This window comes from Colias eurytheme, chromosome 3 (assembly GCF_061535395.1).
Source record: "Colias eurytheme isolate Ceu_HAF_F1 chromosome 3, ilColEury1 Martin Lab GWU primary, whole genome shotgun sequence".
In the NCBI taxonomy this organism is placed as follows: Eukaryota; Metazoa; Arthropoda; class Insecta; order Lepidoptera; family Pieridae; genus Colias; species Colias eurytheme.
This window is the reverse complement of record NC_142982.1, coordinates 8,143,821-8,167,318: the sequence shown is the minus strand read 5'-3', so window position 1 is coordinate 8,167,318 and position 23,498 is coordinate 8,143,821. Positions and strand designations below refer to the sequence as shown.

At 31.0% G+C, this 23,498-nt stretch overlaps 3 protein-coding genes across 3 annotated transcripts; 1 reads left to right on the top strand and 2 right to left on the bottom strand.

Moving 5' to 3' along the window:
- Positions 1-758: 758 nt before the first annotated feature.
- Positions 759-6,770, bottom strand: LOC149909786 (uncharacterized). Its single transcript, XM_090119884.1, has 12 exons — positions 6,635-6,770; positions 6,242-6,435; positions 4,645-4,880; positions 4,307-4,417; positions 4,093-4,187; positions 3,667-3,767; positions 2,746-2,811; positions 2,564-2,678; positions 1,736-1,847; positions 1,486-1,521; positions 1,084-1,199; positions 759-879 (listed from the first exon to the last, which is right to left on the bottom strand). The coding sequence occupies exons 2-11, from the start codon at positions 6,346-6,348 to the stop codon at positions 1,093-1,095; spliced, it is 1,086 nt and encodes a 361-aa protein (XP_089976010.1). The 5' UTR covers positions 6,349-6,435; positions 6,635-6,770; the 3' UTR covers positions 759-879; positions 1,084-1,092.
- A 3,897-nt stretch (positions 6,771-10,667) lies between these two features.
- LOC149909785 (uncharacterized protein C9orf85 homolog) lies at positions 10,668-11,976 on the top strand. The gene is made up of 3 exons (XM_090119887.1): positions 10,668-11,124; positions 11,211-11,308; positions 11,440-11,976. Exons 1-3 carry the CDS (start codon positions 10,813-10,815, stop codon positions 11,576-11,578), a joined length of 549 nt encoding a protein of 182 aa, XP_089976013.1. The 5' UTR covers positions 10,668-10,812; the 3' UTR covers positions 11,579-11,976.
- Positions 11,977-12,484: 508 nt separating this feature from the next.
- Positions 12,485-18,353, bottom strand: LOC149909784 (uncharacterized). The gene is made up of 8 exons (XM_090119879.1): positions 18,037-18,353; positions 17,822-17,894; positions 17,552-17,667; positions 17,369-17,467; positions 17,047-17,244; positions 16,571-16,654; positions 13,251-16,484; positions 12,485-13,166 (listed from the first exon to the last, which is right to left on the bottom strand). The coding sequence occupies exons 1-8, from the start codon at positions 18,118-18,120 to the stop codon at positions 13,143-13,145; spliced, it is 3,912 nt and encodes a 1,303-aa protein (XP_089976005.1). The 5' UTR covers positions 18,121-18,353; the 3' UTR covers positions 12,485-13,142.
- Positions 18,354-23,498: the final 5,145 nt, after the last annotated feature.

The window sequence follows — 23,498 nt, the reverse complement described above, 5'->3', positions numbered from 1 at the left end:
AACCTTATTATAAGTTTAACAATAATTTTTAAAATATGACTATATTTTCTGTGGCCCCAACCTACTTTCACAATCACAGTTCACAATAATCAGTCATTTGTCATATCATCCAACATGTTTTAAATCGATTGATCTAAAATATAATCAAATATCTAAACCCCAAACAATACTATAGGACAGCCATGTTTCAAAATGGTTAAACAGAAAATTACATAAATGAAAATCAAAATTAAAATGGGTCAAATAGTCGACAAAAAGTCGTCCACTAAAATGTCTAAGACTGGATCTGGCATAAGAAAATCATCAGGCGGCGTTAAAGGGAATAATAAAAAGAATGAAATAGATTTCTGTGACCCCAAAGTGCAGGGTGTATTGTTAGTGGGTCTCCTCGCTGTACTGGCCCTGGCTCTATGGTTTGGGTTTACGAGTGGATGCTTGGGCAACCGTCGACGTCGGAGAAGACGGTCTTGCTGTTGGTACGAACTATTTTCCAATTTTATTAAATGCAAGTTAGAGTATAAAATTTTAATTGGGCCAATAAGGTTTTCAAGACATATTTTGAAATATCGAAATATTTTTGTTGACATTATTTTTAAACGGAGGTTTCAAAATTTAAATCAGTTCTTATTATAAACTCACGTTTCCCCTAACGATTTTCTTAGCATGGGCATAAATGATACGGCTTATAAGGCGGTGGTTACGCCTCTATAGATTATGTATGGGTAAGGAAAATGGGAATATTAAAGAAAACTCGAAAACATTGAAAAGTGATTATAATTATTCACACCAGTGTGTACAATATTTTACGAAATACATGTTATTTTCAGAAATAATAGTGCTTCCATCCAACTGAACAATCAGGAAGTTCTTGATCTGACGCTGAAAAAGAAAATATTTTATTAAATAACAGTTGTTTTAATATACACATTTGAATAAATGCAACCGTGCACAAACAGACTTGCCTTGTTTATTTTAAACAAAATGTATGTTGTATAATTTGTTCCTTATTTATTACTCGCTGGCTTCGCTCGCCTCGCTTAGGCGCAGACTAGATAACAAATATTCGTCATTATAATTAATTACCTTCAATAATTAGGCTTGTGTTTTCGGCTCATCCCAGTTTTCGCCGCTATTTTCCCAATCATCATCAGCAGCAGCTGTTTCATTCCCACCTTCTTCGTAGTCATCAGCCGCGCCATCTATATATTAAACAATAAAAATAATCTCATATTGATGCATAAAGTAGGCCTAAATTTCAATAGTTATGAAATTTTTCTCTGAGGAAAACAAGAAGCATACAATACTTTTGCCAAATATCTATCTCCATTCACAAAAATCTTACTATAAAATTGCTCCCTTGCGACGCGAAAGAAAGAAAAGCAAAAAAAACCTGCCGCATTTATAACATTACTAGACTGCCCGCGTAGTCCAGTAAATTTTTATTTCAATTTACGGTTTGATTGCAGAAAAAAGGCATAGAATTACCTTCAACTCCTTGCTGATCTTTATTGGAGGTGTCATCTGAAAAATTGGACAGTAAAAAACGTATATATTATTATAATGTCAGAAAACTTGTAATAATAAGATTTGAGGATATTTTTAAATCTCCAATCCTAAAAATGATACAGAAGCCTTATAAAGTTTTAGCTGAAAATATAACTTCAGTCCATATGCACTCTTGGAAAAACCAAAAAGAAAAACACATAAATCCAGAAAAACGTCTTCTGTCACATACCATTAGGATTTATATCTCCCTTCATCATTCTTAAAATATGTTGCTTTTCCTTATTTAGATGTTTCTTCCCGTTCATATGTAGCGTCATTTGCTCACTGCATGTCACGAAAGTCTGGAAACGACATATTGCGGCATTAATCTTTATAATATATTTTACTTGCAAATAAATGATTTATTTATTTATTTATTTATTTATTTATATTCATAGTATAATGATAATGTGAAAAAAGAACATATTGTGTGCCGAGCACACGTGTCAGAAGTGAAACTTCTTTGGCAGGATTCAAAGATACCAAAATCGTCGCCTAACTCTATGACGAGGTGGTATTGCCATGACTCGACCTTGAAATTATTACACTATCAACGCGCCTAATAAAGAAGTTTCACTTCAAAAACTTTGTACTTACCGGTTTTAAAAAAAGGGGGGCGGAAATTTGGTACACTGATAGTTTATAAGTTTATATAGATAAAAAATGCGTGCATTTTTTTAAACTAATGTATAAAAAATAGATTATATCAATAAATAAATATTCAGAATAACATTAGATTTGCCACAGTCTGTATTAAAAAAAGGTGAATAAAATAAGTTATGTATTTGTATATTGCATTCATAAAGTATACATAATAAAGGAAAAGTTAATCGAACAACATTGAAATACATCAACTGTACGCCCTTTAGAATAAGGAAACAATTTTTTTTTATTTATTCCAATTAAAGCAATTATTCCAATCAACAAGTTTTGTGTATGTGTGTGTATAAATATTATACACACACAATTCTTATAACATACAAAGTAAATAGTACCTTTTCTTTCTTCCTTGTCTTACCTTGCAAATATCACAATACAGCTCCCCCGCGACTGGCTTCTCCTGCGGTTTTTCTTCAGTCTCTATCTCGTCTAAAGGTACTAAACACCTTTTCTCTCGACGAATGAGTTGTATACTGCAATTATTTCATCCAATAAAAATTACCATAATTTTCTTTAGGTAAGAAAAAAGTAAGTACTTACACGCGATCCTCCATACCGAGTTGCAGTAATATTGGGTTCTTGGGATTTTTTTTTCCCTCAACAATCCTGAAAAAATGTCAATAAATAAGATTTTTCGTTCATATCCAAGTTATTAATAATACCAGCTATTAGGATTTATAAGGCCTGTTGTTCTCAGACGGGCAATAATTTGACGAATACATGCAACCTTCAAATAACTTTTCTTCCGGGTTCAGTTTTTCCCTAAAATTACAAACTGAATTTGTTCAGACGAAAAATAGGCATTTATTAGGTAAGCATGCTCCATCCTAGACCACCCTTGTTGACAACACCATCAGGCGAAGCGACAAACGATTGCTATTCCTGATTTAAAAAAAAAACGCTGCTTCATGCAATCCTCTCGGTTTCTTTCAACGAGCATCGGGAGAATCGATCCAATAGCGACATGTAGCCTTACGCACGACGAACGCATAAAAAACAGCTGATGTTACGCTTCCGTTCTGCCCGACGAACGCATGACGAGCGGCTAGTGCGACGTTGCCGCTCCGTACGGAAAACGCATGACAAGCGGTTGATGCGACGTTGCCGTTCCACACGACGAACGCAAGACGAGCGGCTGACGCGACGTTGCCGTTTTGTGGACAGTTTTGATTGCAATCGTCGATTGACAACAGGCCTTATATTCTATTAGTCTGATCCTATTTGATTATAGTAGAACAAATATAACTATAAGTAACAGAATAAAATGTAATAATTTCTTATACAATAAGCACAAAATAGCAATAGCGAAAAAAAATAATAAAATTAATTGTTGATTCAAATAAATTAATTGAATACAAAGAATAAATTCTTCACAGCCACAATTTTTGATAATGTTTTATATAAAATACACTTATTCATATTACATTAACATTTTTTTAACATAAGTTGAATTCCACTTACGCTCGATGAGATTTTCCATTATAGTGCGATTCGGAATGAACCTTTGAAGTGATCTGCACATCACATAGCTCGCAATATAGATCACGAGATTTCATAGGATTCTACAATAGATAAACGCTTTTATTAAACACTAGCGGTCCGCCCCGGCTTCGCCCGTGGTACATATTTACGTTTTCTCTACATAAAAAACATCCTCGTACTTCAAGGAATATAATAAAAAAAGAATTATCGAAATCGGTTCAGCCGTTCTCGAGTTATGCGCTTACCAACACATTTTGCGATTCATTTTTATATTATAGATTATTTTATGTATACTCCACTACATCATTCATTTGTTGATTTTATAAATTATTCTGATTTTCCCAATGTTTTACCAGGCTATAAGTCATTGAACTCTATTATGATTATGTACATAAGTTGTCTTACCATCTTACCCCGCATTGTATTTGCAAATTCCATTCGATTGTTTAGCCATTTCTTCTGGTTTTTCAGATGATTTTTAGAATTATAGTGGACACGAGCTGTGACACAAAAATGTTGTATTCACTTATTTTTAATATTATTTTGATCTGAATATTAAAATTAATTTATTTATTTTAATATTAAGTGATAAATTAATTTCGTGAAATTAAAGACTTACACGAGTTAAAAGAATCCAATTCTATCGCGCAAAGGCCGCAGTATTCAGGGTCAATCAGACGCAAGAGATCTCGGGGTAATTGCCTTAAATTTTCCCGTGGTACACCACACTCTGTGAAGAAAGCATTATTAAATAATTTGTAATGCAGTTCTTCGAAATTTGTTCTTTACATAATACAATAGTACGTAAATTTGGGTGAAAATATTAAATTCAATCTAAATAACATTTTATTTTATTGTTCCATTATTTTACCTACTTAACAAATCATTTACTATAGAGAATATAATATTTAATTTAATTTAATACCATCATTTAATTAGTAAGTACAATCTACTCACTAATTAAATATTTGATAGTTTCAGTCTTTTGTGGTCTAGATAGAAACGGCGGTCCTCTAGGCCACAATCCGGGCCCTTGAAAGTCGGGAAAATTTGCAGGACCGGGCCAAAAATTTGGTGGCGGGCCAAAATTAGGCGGCGGGCCAAAGTGCCTCGGTGGGCCGAATCCCCCTCTTCCACCCACTGACCCATAACCTCCTCTATAAGCACCGTAAGCAAAACGATATCGATTGTTTCTGAAAAATAAGCATTTCTTTCTCAATTATGGCTAAAAACTTTTAAAGTGGAGGAGTGGAGTGAACAATGATAAAAATAGTGGATGATAGGTCATAGTGCATCTGAACTATCATATTGGAAAATTGATAAGCGCTTTTATAAATTGTACTTTTAAAAATAGTAAAATCATTAAAAAAAAACAACCAACCAGCTTTCTCACACAATCGTAGAATCCCTATCGTCACAACAAACATACATACGTATTTTTGTATATACTTATGCATCAGGCCAATTTCATCACATGCTTCCACTATTTTGTTCCAATCATGCTGTACCTACCTCCTAATAGTACCAGATCCCACCGCAGGATGATTATATATCGACTAGGTTGCCACTTGCCAGTCAAAATTTGGCCGCAAGCATGTTTAATTAAATTTTTTCTAATAGATTTTATAGTCAGTATTTATAGTCTACATCACGGCAAATTATATAAAGATTCTAAAAAAACACGGTTGCCGTTTTTCAACTGGCCGCAACCCCTTCGCAGCCTGGTGTAAACAGGTATGATTTTATTCCATTTATATGTTACACGTTCATTACGCACATTTATGAATCATATATCATATTAAAGCTTTTTTTTTTCTTTTAATTATCATAATATATGGTTGCCTAATTAAATCCGGCCGCAAATGAGGGTTGCTGGCTGTTAAAGATGATCAATATTAATTAAAAATGCTTGTGGCCAAATTTACACTGAAAACCTAGTCAATATATATTCTCCTTATTATGAATATTTAGTTTCATCAAAAAAACTATGAACGAAGTAATCCTACGGTGGGATCTTAGACTATAACAAGACCACATAAGTAAATATATGAAGTGATAAAAGGTGGCTGATCATATTATATATAAAGTGTAAATCTAAAAAGTCTATAAATTTAAAGAACAAAAACAAAAAACTTGTACACAATAACAGTACACTAAGATACACAAAAAGCACCAATTTATAATAACATACAGTAGTATCACTTGTTTGTAATTTATTTTATACCAGACATTGGAATTAATATTACGCTGCTCATAAACATTCATCCAAGGGAATTCAAAATACTACCATTACCTTTAAAAGACGAAAAAAAATGTAGCTTTAGAGCGAGCGCGCACGAGCAACTTTGTCTCCGCAACTATTTTGTCTCTCCACCCATGGGCTTGTATGAAAGTGCGCGCACGTAGCGACGCAACTCCCCATACAATTGATGGGAGAGACAAAATAGTTGCGGAGACAAAGTTGCTCGTGCGCGCTAGCTCTTAGGGATATAAAATGTAATGGATATGTGAATAATGTACATAATAGGTACTAAGACGAGAAATTTATATTTACCCAAAATTATTTGATGGGCCCAGATGTGGTCCCATATCAGGCATATTCATTTCATCTTCGTCAGGATATTCATAGAAATCATCATCATATTGATGACCACTATCCATTTTATATGCTGACGTCCGGTTTCCAAAGTTAACCACAACTCCGTATATTAAAGGATAGAGAAGAACTTTAACATCAATAAAATGTGTCTGAAAAAAAAGTTAGCTTAGTTACTCTTCAAACTCTCCTGTTATTAGATCGCTATAAAACATTGCTGCAATGCTAAAATATTTACAAACATGTAACATTACAAACTTATTATAGATGTAAATGATCTAAGATTACAAAGTGTAACTTCAAAAGTAGTAGCAAAGCAAATTTTGTAAATTTTCAAATAAAATTATTTACCGTTGACCAAAAATTTCCTTTGCAATTTTTTTCTATATAATATCTGCTTTTAATTCTGCCACTATATTACTTGCTCTGTGATTCTGCTGGTAAGTGGAATGCGAAATTAACAGGCAAATTGATAATCGGCAAACGTCACAGAGCAAGTAATATAGTAGCAAACGTGAAATGATCAATCATGAATCAATAGACAATTATAAACCTGAACAAAGTTCAAACATCAATTTGACAACTTTGACAGTAAAGTAAAAGTACAATCCCACAGAATATGTACGATCCAAACCGTAATGTAACGTGAATGTAACCGTAACCGATAATCTCGGAGCAATTATTATCAAGCCTGGAGAAGTAACAATTAATTGAACAATAAAGCACTAGTTTGGCCTTTTTGGCTTATGGCAAATTGTCATGCGAAAAAAGAGGACAGATATATGTCAGTTCGACAGTTTAAAATGACATGTAGCCATCACAATTTGTTTTAGTGACCAGTCTGGTCACTAACGCATGGTGATTTTAATTATTGTTTTTGAAGTGAAAAACGTGTTTTCTAGTTTCTTATGTTATTTTCTGTAAAGATAATTTACTAAAGATTACATGGCTTGTGTTGTTCACGGCTGTAAAAGCCGTAGTAGTGGGAAATCGGATGAAGATTGGAATTTGTCTTTTCACAGGTTAGTGTTTTGATCAATTTTTTTGTTAATTGTATTATAAATAAGTTAATTTACGTTATTTTCATAATCATCTATGTTTTATTTAACCGTAATCATTGAAATGAAATCATAATCAGCTTAGTTTTTAGAAAAAATGCAAAATATAACTTCCATAGTGTTGTGCAATTATCGATACTTGAGTAGGTACGAAGTACTTCATTGATAATGACTGCTTTAGGTTAGGAGAAAAAAAAGGTATTTAAGTATGGATTTTATTGTTATTTGCAGGTTTCTGGCTTGAGAAAAATTAAAAGATGTTTGGGTTAAAGCTATAGCACAGGGAAAATTGGTGCTTTGCAGAGATGCTGTGCCACAAGTTTAAGGTGGCATCTATTTTAAATAATAAATATTGTAATTTGGTAATTAAGTATCGAAATAAAATGTTGTAAAAATTTATTTTAAATTTTATTTGTTTTATTTGAAGCAATGTAGTATTTTAATTTTTAAACTTTTACCAATTTTTTCCTGTGGGAATGAGTTATTTTCCGATGTATATTCTGATGTTTAAACTATATAATTGTAAAGTTCCATAAAAACTCATTGAGTAGTTTTTACGTGAAAAAGTATCAAATGTCCATTCTTATATATTTTTGCTTTTATAATATTAGTAGGATACGATTATTGATTTGTAAAAAGATCAACCAGGTGGAAGTCAGATTCGCGCACGAAGGGTTCCGTATAATTCCATGAATGAATCTATGAAAACAGGAAAAAATACGTATCTTTTTACGAAACCATAAAAAACAACCTAAACCGAAATACCTAATAATATTTTTTTATAAATACCACTACCATACAATGCAAGGCAGTCAATACGCATCATAAATGAATAATTCCAAATTAAACGAATCTTAAAATTTGGAATTACCTATCCATAATTCAAAATTAAACGAATCTTAAATTATCTTCAAGCAATTTTATAACTTAATTTTTTTATTTATCGATATTTTAGTATTCGATAAAGTAGCAAGCACTACCTTTTTAGAACAAAAAATGGCTACATGTGGATTTGAATGCCAAGCCGATAACAGTGTGTTGTCTCTTTCTATCGCATTAATTAGGGTATTGAATAAAAGAGAGCCACTATATAAGAAACGTTCAATTAATTGTTACTTCTCCAGGCTTGTTAATTGCTCCGAGCCGATAATAAATTTAATATAATGCCGTGATCTTAGATTACAAAATAAAAGGCAGATGGAGCATGTCAATCGTCCGTCGCCCTTGTCAAAGAAAATACGAAATCAAAAACGAATACGAAACTCCGCCATTGCTATAGCGATTCTAGTGTCATGCAATACGTCAAAATTCTGAGGTCAAAATGGGTTTGATATTTTAGTAAAAAAATGCTGTCTTGTGATATTAAAACGCTGTAAAATTTGTTCCCGAAAACAAACAAAAAGATAAAACATCGTTTTACAGGTTTTCTGTAGATTATTTGGCTTATTTAATTTTATATACAAATAATAATTTTACATATACGAAGGAATTCAAAACTTCAACGTATGCTGCCAGTATTTTGAAAATGAATTTGCCAATTTTAGGGGTAAAACGGTAAAATGTTTAAAAGATCTTCGGGGCAGTGCTGTTGGATTTTTCTATCGTGAATGTGATTATTTCTATAGTGCAATAAAGGTTCATGATCATTATTAGATTATTTGAATAAGCATTATACATTTTTTTGTTACTTTTATAAAAAGCGTCATAGTCGTTTTCGCTCGCGATTTATTCATGTGAACTCCGTGATGGATAATATGTATGATGAAAATAAAATGTCCCGCATTCTCGACTAAAAACTACCGCTATTCGCATTCATATTTCATATGTTTTGAAAAATAAAAACTTTTTTAATATAATTTATTTAATTAAAAATTTAATAAAATTATTTTGTCCATATTTAACTTTAGTAGATAGGTGCTTTATGTAACAAAATAATTTTTACAATATTATAAAATAATATCATAAACCCGAATTTATATTAAAATAAAAATTAAAACATGACTGCTAATTTATGTAGCCTACGACGTCACTACCACCACTACCTTCATAATTCAGATGATTGCAATGACACCTCACAACTCAAAATCGATCCAACAGTTTATACTGCAGGGCGTGTCAAAGAAATATTATACATACATACATTCGAAAAACATAACCCTCTTTCTTCCGTAGTCGGGCAAAAATTTGGGAAATTTTTCAATATCTGGTAACATAACACGCACACAGAAGCACCGTGTTCGTACAGTGCAACGGCGAAATGACAGCACACATAGCTTTATGGAAATGACGATAAATAATTCGGTTTAGTTCGGCAACGCTCCATCTGTCTTTTATTTTGTAATCTAAGGCCGTGATATAATGTAAACCGGGCATAAGTTGTGGGCATAAGACATATTATACAACCAGAGAATAATTATGTATTTTTTATATAGTGATAGAAAATGGAATATATTATGTTTGTAATATTAATGGAATGATTTCCATTATAATTATTTAAATATATTACACATAAATTTGTTTAAATTGGTAGAGATCTGTTGCTAATAGGCATGACGAAAGATTTTGAAATCCTCTTCCATAATGTGTGTATACGTTTACTATACAAGAAAAACCCTATATTTCGGTAATATACTTAAATTTAACGAAGATAAAAGCCATTTTTCAAAAAATATTTATTAACTGTGCCAAAACAGCTCGTAGGTGTCATGGCGTAGGCGTGACGTCACACTTTGGTAAATACGTAATTATTTGTACGCATTGCGAAGAAAATTAAAAAATATTTATTTAATATGTGTTATAGAAACGAATTTCAAAGTTTATAAGTGGTGTACAGTATTGCAGTGTGAATCCACATAAAAAATAATGCTCAAAAATGTGTTAGTGAGAAAATAATAAGAAATGATTGTATAAAGTTGGCGCGGAGAACCCCGAACCATGTATTCGTGAATTCGCAATTATATTTCTGTTCTGAGTCGATAAAGCATACGTGAAACAATAGAAAATAAATAAAAATGCGTATTCTCAACATATTCATAACAAAACACATCTGACGTGAGTTGTTTACTTAAGCGTGACGTCACGCGTGTTTTAGTCAAAATGGCCAACTGCAGAATTTCAATGTTTTATTTTATTGATAATCTCATTAATCTTTATGTTTTTAAGATTTCTAAGTCACTATATTTAATTTATTTATTATACATTTTCCCTTAAAAACACTAATACGATCATTTATGGATACTGTCGTCATGCCTTGTGTTTTTAACGTTGACATTCTCTACCTGTAGTCTATGAATTCTATGATTGACATTGACAGTTGACACCACATTTGACACGGAGATTTGAGGTTATTTAATATTTCATGTGTTTAATGGATAATGGATATATTTTACGCTATTAATATTATAAGAATCAATACGTATATAGTGAACTACACAGAGCAAGTAATAGTGAACTATATTATGAGATCTAGACATGAGTTTATCTAAAGGAAATATACGAAGAAACAGACCCCAAAAACACCAAAATAGAACTGCATTTAAAAATGATTTACACGATACAAGTAAAAAGACAAAAATATTAAACTCTATGCAAGTGTCTGGTGTTTGTATTCGATGTAGGGAAATTATTGAATGGAAAATTAAATATAAAAAATACAAACCGCTTACTGCCCCTAAAAAATGTGTGGGTTGTGATGAAAAGGCAGTTAAACATGCTTATCATATATACTGTAGTAAGTGTGCAAGTGATAAACATGTCTGTGCAAAATGTTGTAAGCCTATAGATGTAAGTATAACAATAATATATCGACAGTATATTTCTATGTAACTCCAGAAAATATGATGGATTATTTAATTTGATTTTTTTTACAGATTGCTAATTCTGAAGGGGCTGAACCAGAGCCCAATGATACTGAATTGCAAGCTTTATTAAAAACCCTTCCAGAGAGAAAAAGAAGAACAGTCTTAAGGTTAAATTTAATAAAATACTACCTATAAATATAAATAAATCCAATTGATTTATTTCATTATAATTTATTGTTCTTTATTAGTAATACATTTGATTATTATTTTACAGACTAAGCTTTCTCTTTTGTTTTAGGTATATCAAAAAACAAGATGGTGAACAAACAAAATCAGATATTGAAAAAATTGTTGCCGATATGTCCACATTTGATTTAGATGATTCGTCTTTTGATGGATTTTCAAGTGATGAAGACTCTGAACATGAAGAACCCTAGATTTGATTTATTTCACTTAACAAATTTTATTTCAAAATTTCTGATGCAGGTCTGTGGATTATAGAACAGTAAAATCAGAAAACTTAAACTTTTTTGTATTTATTATTGAAAAAGATAAACTTTTTGGTGTAAAAAATGTAAAGCTGGATGTAATTTTTTTTAAAGTTGCTGCTATCTCTATAGCAGCAGCTTCTTTTTTGTATAATTTTATTCAAAATATTTTAAAATGATAGGTATGCAGAAGTCCTCATTCCAAATGCTGCATCTTTGTGACTGTGCACTTAGGTATCAGTTTATAAGTAATCAACTGAGTGGGTACTAATAATTATAATTTTAAATTACTATGTTTAAATAAAAGAAGGAAATAAAGTGTCAAAATTTTATTGATTATTAATGTATTACATATTTTTCTTATACCTAAAAACTTCACCCAAGCAACAACGGATATAAATAATCTTAATAAATTCTACTTATCAATACAACATAACAATTTACATAATATAATGTTCTTTATTAAAATGACTATGCCATAGGACATGGAATGCAGATTTTATTTAAGTTTCAAATCAAAATTATAAATGATAAAGTTCTTCATAAAATTTTCCTTCCTACTTGCAAGTTGTATAGTCCCAATTAGTAAAGATAATTCACGCAGATAGTTTTACTGATGGTATAAATTAAAAAGCACCAATTACATGCTTTTAAAGACTTCTCAGCAGCTAGACAAGCAACAAACTACAACACAGCCAAACACGCCTCTAACAAAAATGATTAATGCACTCATTGCTGTATAGTTATATTTGTATAAATTTTATAATTACAATTTATAATTAACTAGAGTCTAGAGTTATCTTTGATTGTTGATAGGTAGGTTGTCAATTTATACATTGAAAGTTACAATTCATAACAATTAAAATAAAGCTCTAAAGTCTAAGTTTATATTACTCCCCTCAGCGGGATTTTAAAAGGTAATTTGAAAAATAAAATAATTAAATATAATTTAGTACAATTAATTCAGGCACAATTATTAGATTTTATACAGTCATTCCTAAAGTTAAAGTATTAAGTCATAATCGATAACAATGAATAATTAATTTATTTAAAATTAATATCAAAGATATGCATGCCACCCCATGACACACACACCCCACCACATGACAGTACAATACAATGATGAAATAATAATGTTAAAAATGTTACTGATAGGAAATTTTTAATTGTCTGGTGCAATAACATCTACTATCATAACTTTATTTTAAGCAGTTTTATTTATTATAAAGGTAGTATTTTAAGTGATATCCAAAACACCTATTTAAATTTGCATAAAAAAATCTAGAATATTAGTATATTTGTGTTTATGACTAATAAATAAATTGTATACTGCTATAGAAAAAAAATTAAAACAGTTTTTCTTTTATTCCAATATTGTTCATACTATTTCATTACTTGCATTACCTACATCTTTGATTAATATAAAAGTGAAAAACTTCAATCACCTTTATAGTAAATTATTATAGCTGTTATGGTATTTACATATTAACAAATATTTCTATATTTCCTCGTATCAAATGATTCCTAGTTGATGAAGCTGAAACAAAAATAAAAGCATTTTAATGGGGCATATCAAAGCATTGTGATTGCAAAAAAATTATGTACTTGTAATTTAACTTACGAATCCTTGGCGTTCTTTTTCTTTTTGAAGTATCTGTTCAGTTTGTCTATCATCGAATTTAACGACAGCTGCCAAAACTTTCGCTAATGTTAAAGAGTGAGTCCCTGACCCTGTAAGGTATTCGTAAAGTATGTTCCTTAAGTACTCCAACTCGGTGTTTTCTTCAAGAGCATGCAGATGCCTCAAACTGACAAGCGCTTCATCAAGTTTTCGTTGCAGTTTCTCATTTGACAATTTAAGTCTTTCATAATTGTTTTGTGTATGATCAACATTTTTATTTAATGAATTGTTCATTTGCTCTAGTTCATTGACCTTTAATTCTAGCTGACTTTTGTTTTCTAGTAAACTATAGTACTTTTCATGAATATCTTTTACTTCACTATAATTATCATTTGTGCTTCTTTTCTGAATTGATTGAATGTTGGTGGTACTGTTATTTTGTGATTGTATTTGATCTTTTAATTCTAAGTTTTCTTCAATTAATAAGGAATTTTCCCGTAACAAATCTTCAATCTTCTCTTTACTAAGTTGTATTTCGTTTTTAAGTTCCTCATTCCCTTCCGGCAAATTGTCACTTGATGCAATCAATTCTCTCATTTTGTCATTCAAGTCACTATTCTCCTTCGAAATCTTACTTAAGTAAGTTTGTAAGCCTTCAATATCTGAACACAACCGTCTATTTTCATCTTTAAGGAAGTCACATTCACATGTTTTGCTATTGTGCAACTTAATATCTTCATTTAGATCTTGTATTTGTTGAATTTGATTTGCTACATCATTTTCCAATTTTAAAACAGATTCCTCTAGATTTTCTTTTTGCTTTTTGATTTCACTATGTACATTTCGCAATTCATGTAATTCATTTTCAGCCATCTTATATTTTTTTTCAGTCTCTGCATGTATCGTTTTCAACTCTTGATAATTCTGATTTATTGTCTGTACATTTTTGTCCATTTCTAAATTTTTGTTTTGAACTTGGTCTAACATGTTTTTGTGCTTTTCTTCCATATCTGCCTTAGAGGAAATTAATTCATTGTTATCCTGTTTCAATTTATTAATATCACTTTCTAATACACTTTGACATTTGTGTAGCTCAACTAATTTGGATTCAACATTTTTCGACTTGTTTTCAATTTCAGCAATGGTCAATTTTAATTCCTCATTTTCTTTTTCTAACATTTTTAAATTATTCTCTGTTTCATGGTGTGTTGTAAGTGTTTCACTCAGCTGAGACTCCAATGATGTGTTCTTTTTATCTAATTCTTCTTGCAATCGTTTTAAATTGCCATTTTGTTGTTCAAGAATCTGTAACTTACTTTCCAACTCATGAATGTAATCTTGTTTCCCCGAATTTTCGTGTCTAATTTTTGTTATTTCGTTATTTTCCGCCAATAAAACTTCAATCTTCTTTTGGTTGTTTTCTTTTTCATTTTTAACAGTTTTTAATTCTTCACTGAGTGCAATAATAGTGGCTTCTAACGTTTTGACTTTAGTTTCCAAACCTACATTATCTTCTTCTATAGATTTTAATTTATTTTTCAATCCCACAACATATTCATCATGTTCCATTTGCATATTCTGTATTTTTTCAGAGAGAACTGTGCATTCTGAAACACGGCTCTCTAAAGCCTCTTTCAAAGATAAACTATCTTTTTGAAGTAAATTAGCATTGTCCTTAAGCAATTTATAATCATGGGTAACTGTTGCAATCTCTTCTTTTAATTGTGTATTACTCTGTTGTATTTTATTGGTATCTTGTTGGAATGCATTAAAATTAATATTTTCTTTTATTTGAGGTATCCATTCTGTCAAAACTTTTTTAGTGAGCAGTTTTGACTCAGTAGAAGTAAGTACAGCTATATTTTGAATATCCAATAGCTCTTTTTTTAAATCTTTTAACTTGAAGTGTATCTTCTGATATTTGTCTACTTTTTGAAGTAATGTTACATTTTCGGCTTTTAAATGATCAAGTGATTTATTAAGTTCAATATTTTGATTTTGTAATGATTCATGATTATTCAATAATTTTTCAATTTCTGATTGTAATTTGACTAATTCAACCCTCTCCTCTTGTATTTCTGATTCCAAACTGCTACACTTTAGTTTCCAGGCAGTCACCTCCTCAGTTAGCCTTAGTTGATGGGATTCCAAATCATCTTGATTATGTTGTTCTAATGACTTCTTTACATCCTCCAAATGCTGTTTAAGGGAAACATTTTCATTTTCAAGCTTGGTAATTTGGGATCTCTTTTTCTCATTATCTTCAGTTAACTGTGAGTTACGACTTTCTAAATAAACATTTCTATCGATAACTGACAATTTTTCAGCTGTCTCTTGTTTTAATTGCAAATGGAGACAGTTAATATCTTCTTCAGATTTTGTTTTGAGACCTTCCAGTAATTTTACTTTATCATTCAACTTTTCTATATCTTTATTTAATTCTTCTGATTTAGTTATTGCTACATTTAGATTGTGCAGGTCATTTGTCAATTTTGAGTGTTCTCCTTCCAACTTGACAATCTCATTTTGATAGTCTTTCACTGATTTGTTTAATGACTTGATTTCATTTTGACTATTAGCTAAACTGTCTTTGAGTGACTTAATTTCTGCTTCTTTACTCTCAAGTTCTTTATGGATACTCAATTTATTTTCTGCAAGGGAAATAGCATATTCTTCTTCTCTTTTACTTAAGATTTGCACCTTTTTTTGTAATTGTGATATTTCCTCTTTAGCGTTTTGTAAATTTGCTTCCAAAATGGATGTTTCTTTATTCTTTGAAAATTCAAGAGTGTTATTTATGTTTTCTAAGCTTTCTACTTTTTCTAATAGGTCTTGGACTTGTTTTTTGCTCTCCGACATTTTTTCTATATTTAGCTGTAGCTGAATATTTTCTTTAGATTTTGCTTCTAAATCTAATGTTAATTTCTGGATTTCAGCTGTCATATTAGAATTCTTTTCCTTAACAGTTTTTAAAGAATCCTTATACTTAGCTAACAATTGCTCTAGCTTTTCAATTTTATTATTTATGACAGAGACTTCTTCTGCCTCCTTTATTTTATCTTTAGATTCATTTTCTTCATTCAAATTAATTAATGGCATGTGAGAATTTTCTGTTGCGGTTTCTTTTTTTTCTGGGATATTATTACTTTGCAAGAGATTGAGCTGAGTACTTAAAGCATCAATTTTCATTTGCTTTTCTTCAATATCAACACGAAGAGCTTTTTCAAGGTGTGCCTATAAAAAAGTTTGATTGTTATAACATACTTTAAATTAAAGAGATGAACTGAGAAAGATTGTATTGGCGTTATTATTTAACTTACTTTTGCACTCTGTTCTAATGAACACTGTTCTTTTAATTCTGATATTCTTCTGAGAGCTTTATCCTGAGTTTCAACTAACACATTCTACATGAAAAAAAAGGAATTAATAAATAATAATAATATAAGAAAACAATTCATATAATAAAAATTATATAAGATAACTAGTGGTCCGCCCCGGCTTCGCCCATGGTACCTACATGTTTAAACTATCCTATCTCTCAAGTTGGATCAAACGGCACATGGTGTGCGAATTTTACTATAATCGGTTAAGAGGTTGTTTGTCCATTGAGGACAAACATTTTGACATGAGATTTATATATATTAAGATAAATCTTACTTAAATAAAAATAAATTTGAATCTACACATAGGATCCTATAAAAAAATTAAATTAAATTAAAGCAATATGAGGATACCGAAAAGACAATTGATAACAGAAATAAACAATATGATTGTAAATTTAATTTAAGATACAAACCCTTGCTTTAGCATTTTCCCTTTCAAGGAGTTTATAATGCCGAGCTAAATCTGAATATTGGGATTTATATTTTTTACACCTGTCCTGTGTCCTTCTGTATGCAGCATATAGTTGTTCCTTAGTCACTCGGTCAAGATTTACATTTCCAGTTGTAAAACCTTTCTCTTCTGCTTCACTTGCTGATACTTCCATATCTGACTAAAATTATTAAGATGTTTTTTTTACATTTTAACTTACAGCAATACAATGTGTGAGTAAACAAAAATGATAGTGGTATAAGAGTTTAATACTTAAAGATAGTTATTTTATATTTCAATGTTACCTGCAAATGATACATTGATGGGCTTTCATAGTTAGGCAGTCGAAATGATATGTCGCTAGCAAATGAGCTATTTGATAGTCGCCGCTGTCTATGTTTATCCTAAAAAATACAATCAATTGTTAATTTGCACTTGAATTTCACAGTTTCAATTTAACATGCGTAAAAATTTTAAAATTTCCTTACCTCATAATTTACTGTAAAATCAGCTAAATCTGAGGTACTTTGCATGGCTTGAGCAGAGTTTTGCATCACAATATTATCCTTATTGTTTGGATTTGTCTGATTCTTATTTGGTATATCTGAAAATGAAATTTATTCTCTCTTAATTCCCATTAATATAAATATATTTACATTAGTTTCCTAATTTATACACATGGAGAATTATATTCCATATAAACATAATATGTGTAGATATAATTTGCTTTCATATTTATAGTTTTTTATATATCTTACCATTATCCCCTATTGAGAACAAATCATTGTTGGTAATATCTGATATACTGCTAGATGCAGAGGTAACTGCTGCCTGAAAGTTTTACCAACTATTTTAAAAAGTTTATCAATAACCAGTGACGTAATTTATTTACTTTCATTTATTGAATCTCTTTAGTTACAATTCAATCTTTTTAATATTTTCTTTAAATTGTTATTGATTTTCGAAATATTACCTGAGCAGCTTGGGCAAATTGTTGAATTCTTTGGGGAGATGATTTAACTTCTTCTGCAAGTTTATCTTTAAATTTTTTGAACATTGTCCTTATTTTTCAGACGAACTAAGACCTAATTTATGTGACACTAATTTTATGATGCCAATACCACTGTGGTTACCACGTTAATGTGGTTAAGTTCAGTGATGAATTAATTGATTTAAAAACTGTATAGCTGAAATTTAAGAAATTTATTTTCAATCACAACTAGTAATACACATAATATATTATCTTGCTCATATTCATGCCATTACTCGACGTATCGAAACAAAATTATACTTTTGACATTGACATTTGACATATTAGTACTCAAAATGCCACGGTCTCGGAGCAATTAAAGGCCGCTGCATACGTGACGGGAAAATACCTCGGACGGGACGTGAGCGGGACGGGCACGTGATTGCCTCGTTCACAACGGGAACGTGGAGCAAACGCATACGCACCGTGACGTGATTCTGATCTAACGTGCTAGTGTTGTGAACAACGAAAGATGGATTTTTCAATTCAAGAATTGGCTTTAATTGCTATTGCTCTAGATGACGAAGAAGCTACGACCGTCAAGAAAACATTAACATCTTTGTAATCTACATTCTGCAAATAAAGAAATTTGAATTTGAATTTAAACTAAACAATACTGTTTTTGATTTATAAGCTTAAGATGTTTCATTTTTATATTTTTGGTAATAATGCCGCCATAAAACAAAAATATTATGCACTAAAATTATTTTGGCATTTTAAACATAAAATACCTACGTAATTCAGAACACGATGAAGTGTCACAGGAATCATCATAGGTGAAAAGGACTAAGTATAGTTAGGAATACCACAATATCTAAATATCTAAATATTGTGGGTTCGCTATACTATACAACGCTGGATATGAGCGAACACATTCGATTAGTTTTTCGTCGTCCATTTTCGATACTTGGAAGGCGTCACTACTAATCTCTCCGGCACGAACGGAGCGACTGTGCATACGTAGCGAAATCACGGACGGGACGGGGCACGTGCGGGACGGGACGTGCTAAACATCGTCGGCGACGATATTTTTCCCGTCCACGTTCCCGTCCCGTCGATGTTCCCGTGACATATGCGTATTTGGATACATTTTGTATGCAACGATGTTTCCAAAACTTCCCGTCACGTCCCGTCCGGGTAAAATCCCGTCACGTATGCAGCGGCCTTAACAAGCCTGGAGAAGTAACAATTAATTGAACAATAAAGCACTAGTTTGGCCTTTTTGGCTTATGGCAAAATGTCATGCGAAAAAAGAGGATAGATATATGTCAGTTCGACAGTTTGAAATGACATGTGCTCATTTCAATTTGTTTTAGTGACCAGTCTGGTCACTAACGCATGGTGATTTTAATTATTGTTTTTGAAGTGAAAAACGTGTTTTCTAGTTTCTTAAGTTATTTTCTGAAAAGATAATTTACTAAAGATTACATGGCTTGTGTTGTTCACGGCTGCAAAAGCCGTAGTACTGGGAAATCGGATGAAGATTGGAATTTGTCTTTTCACAGGTTAGTGTTTTGATCAATTTTTTTGTTAATTGTATTATAAATAAGTAAATTTACGTTATTTTCATAATCATCTATGTTTTATCTAACCGTAATCATTGAAATGAAATCATAATCAGCTTAATTTTTAGAAAAAATGCAAAATATAACTTCCATAGTGTTGTGCAATTATCGATACTTGAGTAGGTACGAAGTACTTCATTGATAATACTGCTTTAAGTTAGGAGAAAAAAAAAGGTATTTAAGTATGGATTTTATTGTTATTTGCAGGTTTCTGGCTTGAGAAAAATTAAAAGATGTTTGGGTTAAAGCTATAGCAAAGGGAAAATTGGAAGCCTTCAAAATATTCTCGGCCTTGTTCAACTCATTTCGAATCGGACGGGAAGAAAAGTAAAGTGCTTTGCAGAGATGCTGTGCCACAAGTTTAAGGTGGCATCTATTTTAACAACTTAACTGTCCCCATACAATACAAAATAACACAACCCCACGTCCATCAGATTTTTTTAATATTAGGGTAAAAAAACATTCACATTGTCTTAATAAATTATATTTTATAAAAATAGTTATTGTTTTTATTTATTTTATTCAATTTATATTTATGCCTCATATATGAGCATGAGCGTGGGATAAAAGATTTTTTTTTCCAAGTTCAATGAGTCATATGTGTACACATCAAGTATAGACAATAAAACTTGATTGACGACCCGACGAACCGAATTTGATGAACCCGACGTTATAATACACTATAATGAAGCAAAAGGTATAGATATTTCGTACCAACTAGCATCCTTTCACTCTCCTTTACGCAAAAGCCTAACTTGGTACAAAAAAATCGCTGTTGATATTTTATTTCAAGTTTCTGTAATAAATGCTAGGTGCATTTACAATGATTTGGCATCAGGATGTCCTAAATTGTCTGTTTTGCAAGTACAAGAACATTTAGTTCGACATTTTCTAGGGCCAGCAGCGAGAACTATAGAAAATAACGTGCCTCAAAGACTTTCGCTTTCTCTGACTCCCAGATCTCCAGTTTCTAGTTCATCTCCTGGCCATAGTCTTCAAGAAATTCCGCGTAATACTACAAACAATAAGTTAGTTCGAAAGAGATGTACCGGTTGCTATGAAAAATTAAAAATTCAAGGGTAGTTGGCTCGAAAAGCTAAACAAGTGCACACAGAGTGCAAAACATGTAAAAAAGCATTTTGTTTATATTGCTACAACGAAAAACATAATATTATATGTTGATTGGTTCGCCTAATAATACTTACAAACATATTTTTCATAATAAAACGTTTTCCTTTTCACTGTATTTTTTGTTTTATTTCGAACAAATAGGATACACACACCTACCTACCTTAGTACCTACCACAGATAATGTATAAAACTTTTGCGAAAATTTATTTCAATTTCTTGAAGGTTAGGGTTTTCGCCACACGTTCACGTAATTATATTTAGAATATCACTCCACGTTCATAACAAAAATATACCCCAAAGATTCTTGAAAAAAGAGTCACCTGTGACTCACGAACGTATTCCAAAAGTTCACTATGAGTCATATGTGACTCATTGGACAGTTAAGTTGTTAAATAATAAATATTGTAATTTGTTAATTAAGTATCGAAATAAAATGTTGTAAAAAAAATTATTAAATTTTATTTGTTTTATTTGAAGCAATTTATTTTAAACTTTTACCAATTTTTTCCTGTGGGAATGAGTTATTTTCCCGCGGTAAATTGTAGCCTATATGTTATTCTGATGTTTAATCTATAATATGTATAATTGTAAAGTTCCATAAAAACTCATTCAGTAGTTTTTTCGTGAAAGAATATCAAATGTCCATTCTTACATATTTTTGCTTTTATAATATTAGTAGGATACGATTATTGATTTGTAAAAAGATCAACCAGGGGGAAGTCAGATTCGCGCACGAAGGGTTCCGTATAATTCTATGAATGAATCTATGAAAACAGGAAAAAATACGTACCTTTTTACGAAACCATAAAAAACAATCGAAACCGAAATCTTCTTATATATAAAAATGAATCGCAAAATGTGTTGGTAAGCGCATAACTCGAGAACGGCTGAACCGATTTCGATAATTCTTTTTTTATTATATTCCTTGAAGTACGAGGATGGTTCTTATGTAGAGAAAACGTAAATATGTACCACGGGCGAAGCCGGGGCGGACCGCTAGTACCTAATAATATTTTTTTATAAATACCACTACCATACAATGATACAATGCAAGGCAGTCAATACGCATCGTAAATGAATAATTCCAAATTAAACGAATCTTAAAATTTGGAATTACCTATCCATAATTCAAAATTAAAAGGATCTTAAATTATCTTCAAGCAATTTTATAACTTAATTTTTTTATTTATCGATATTTTAGTATTCGATAAAGTGGCAAGCACTACCTTTTTAGAACAAAAAGTGGCTACATGTGGATTTGAATGCCAAGCCGATAACAGTGTGTTGTCTCTTTCTATCGCATTAATAAGGGTATTGAATAAAAGAGAGCCACTATATAAGAAACGTTCAATTAATTGTTACTTCTCCAGGCTTGTTAATTGCTCCGAGGCCACGGTCCACGAGAGTCATATTTTCGCAGAATAAAAATAAAATAATTACAAAGATAAAAATAAAATTTAGTGCAAATTATTCATTATTAATTTCACAGAACAGTATAAAAACAAATTTTGTTTTTACTGATCTGTGATTAATTCCAATTTATGGAATGAAAAAATAATCTCACTAAAATAAACCGCGATATTTCCATTGGATTTATGCTCGGAAGAATAAGGTTATACATGGTTATACTACGGATATACATATATGTCGTGGCCATATCGTAGATTTGCTCATTTCATGAAATGGTCGCATTTCATGAAATGGTTGAATGTCTATTGGCCACATCATGATTTGGTTTGAGCAGATCAATGATAAGAAATCGTTTCTCGATATGGCCAACTAAACGCGCGGTTTTTTCATGAAATGATCAAAATTATTTGATCATATCGTAAAATAGTTACATTAATTGTTGGTAGAGGCACTGCGAGCGCTGTGATGATGGCGGCCACTGACGACAATTTTATTATTCGTAGTAAAAAACTTTAAAATTCGTAGTCGTGGTTGAGTGCTGACGAAGTGCGTTGCTCTAGATTTTTATTCATATCTAGGAATAAACATGGTGAAATGTGCGGTTATATCTTGCAAAAACGATACTAGAAAATACACAAAATTGAAATCCAGTATCGCATTTCATCAGTAAGTCGGTTGTTATACTTATTTTTATGAAAATAAATCTAGCATCGCGGGGTTGAAAGGGAGGTGGGAGGCGGACACGCGCAGGCTCGCTCGCGCACCTCACTGCCGCCACGTGATCTTAGTGATGTGACCTGACCAATGCTGTACTCGATATAAAGTTTACTAGAAGAACTATATTTTAACAAATTATTTATTTAACTTTAAAATTAAAACTCTTTTAAAAATGTATTATAAATAAATTTGTAGTGTGTTTTGTATGATAGACTTTCTAATATTATGAATGCAAATGTATTATAGTGTAAATGTAAAGTATGTAATGTTACGATAATATATTTTCTGAACCGCTAAATTGATTTTGAACATTTTATAGTAGAATGGATAAAATTAAATAAAAAAAATATTTATATGATTTATTATATTATCATTTTAAATTACTAATTATTTCTTATTTTTATTTAACATTTTTAAAACATTATTATTATTGTTTCATTTATTATTAATGAAATAGCACCAATCCCGAATTTTTATTTTATTTACTTTAATATTGAACTCGTTTTTCTGATATTCATAAACATATTTTTTTAAGTACTCAAAATTAATACAAGAAATATTCAAATGGATACATATTTATTT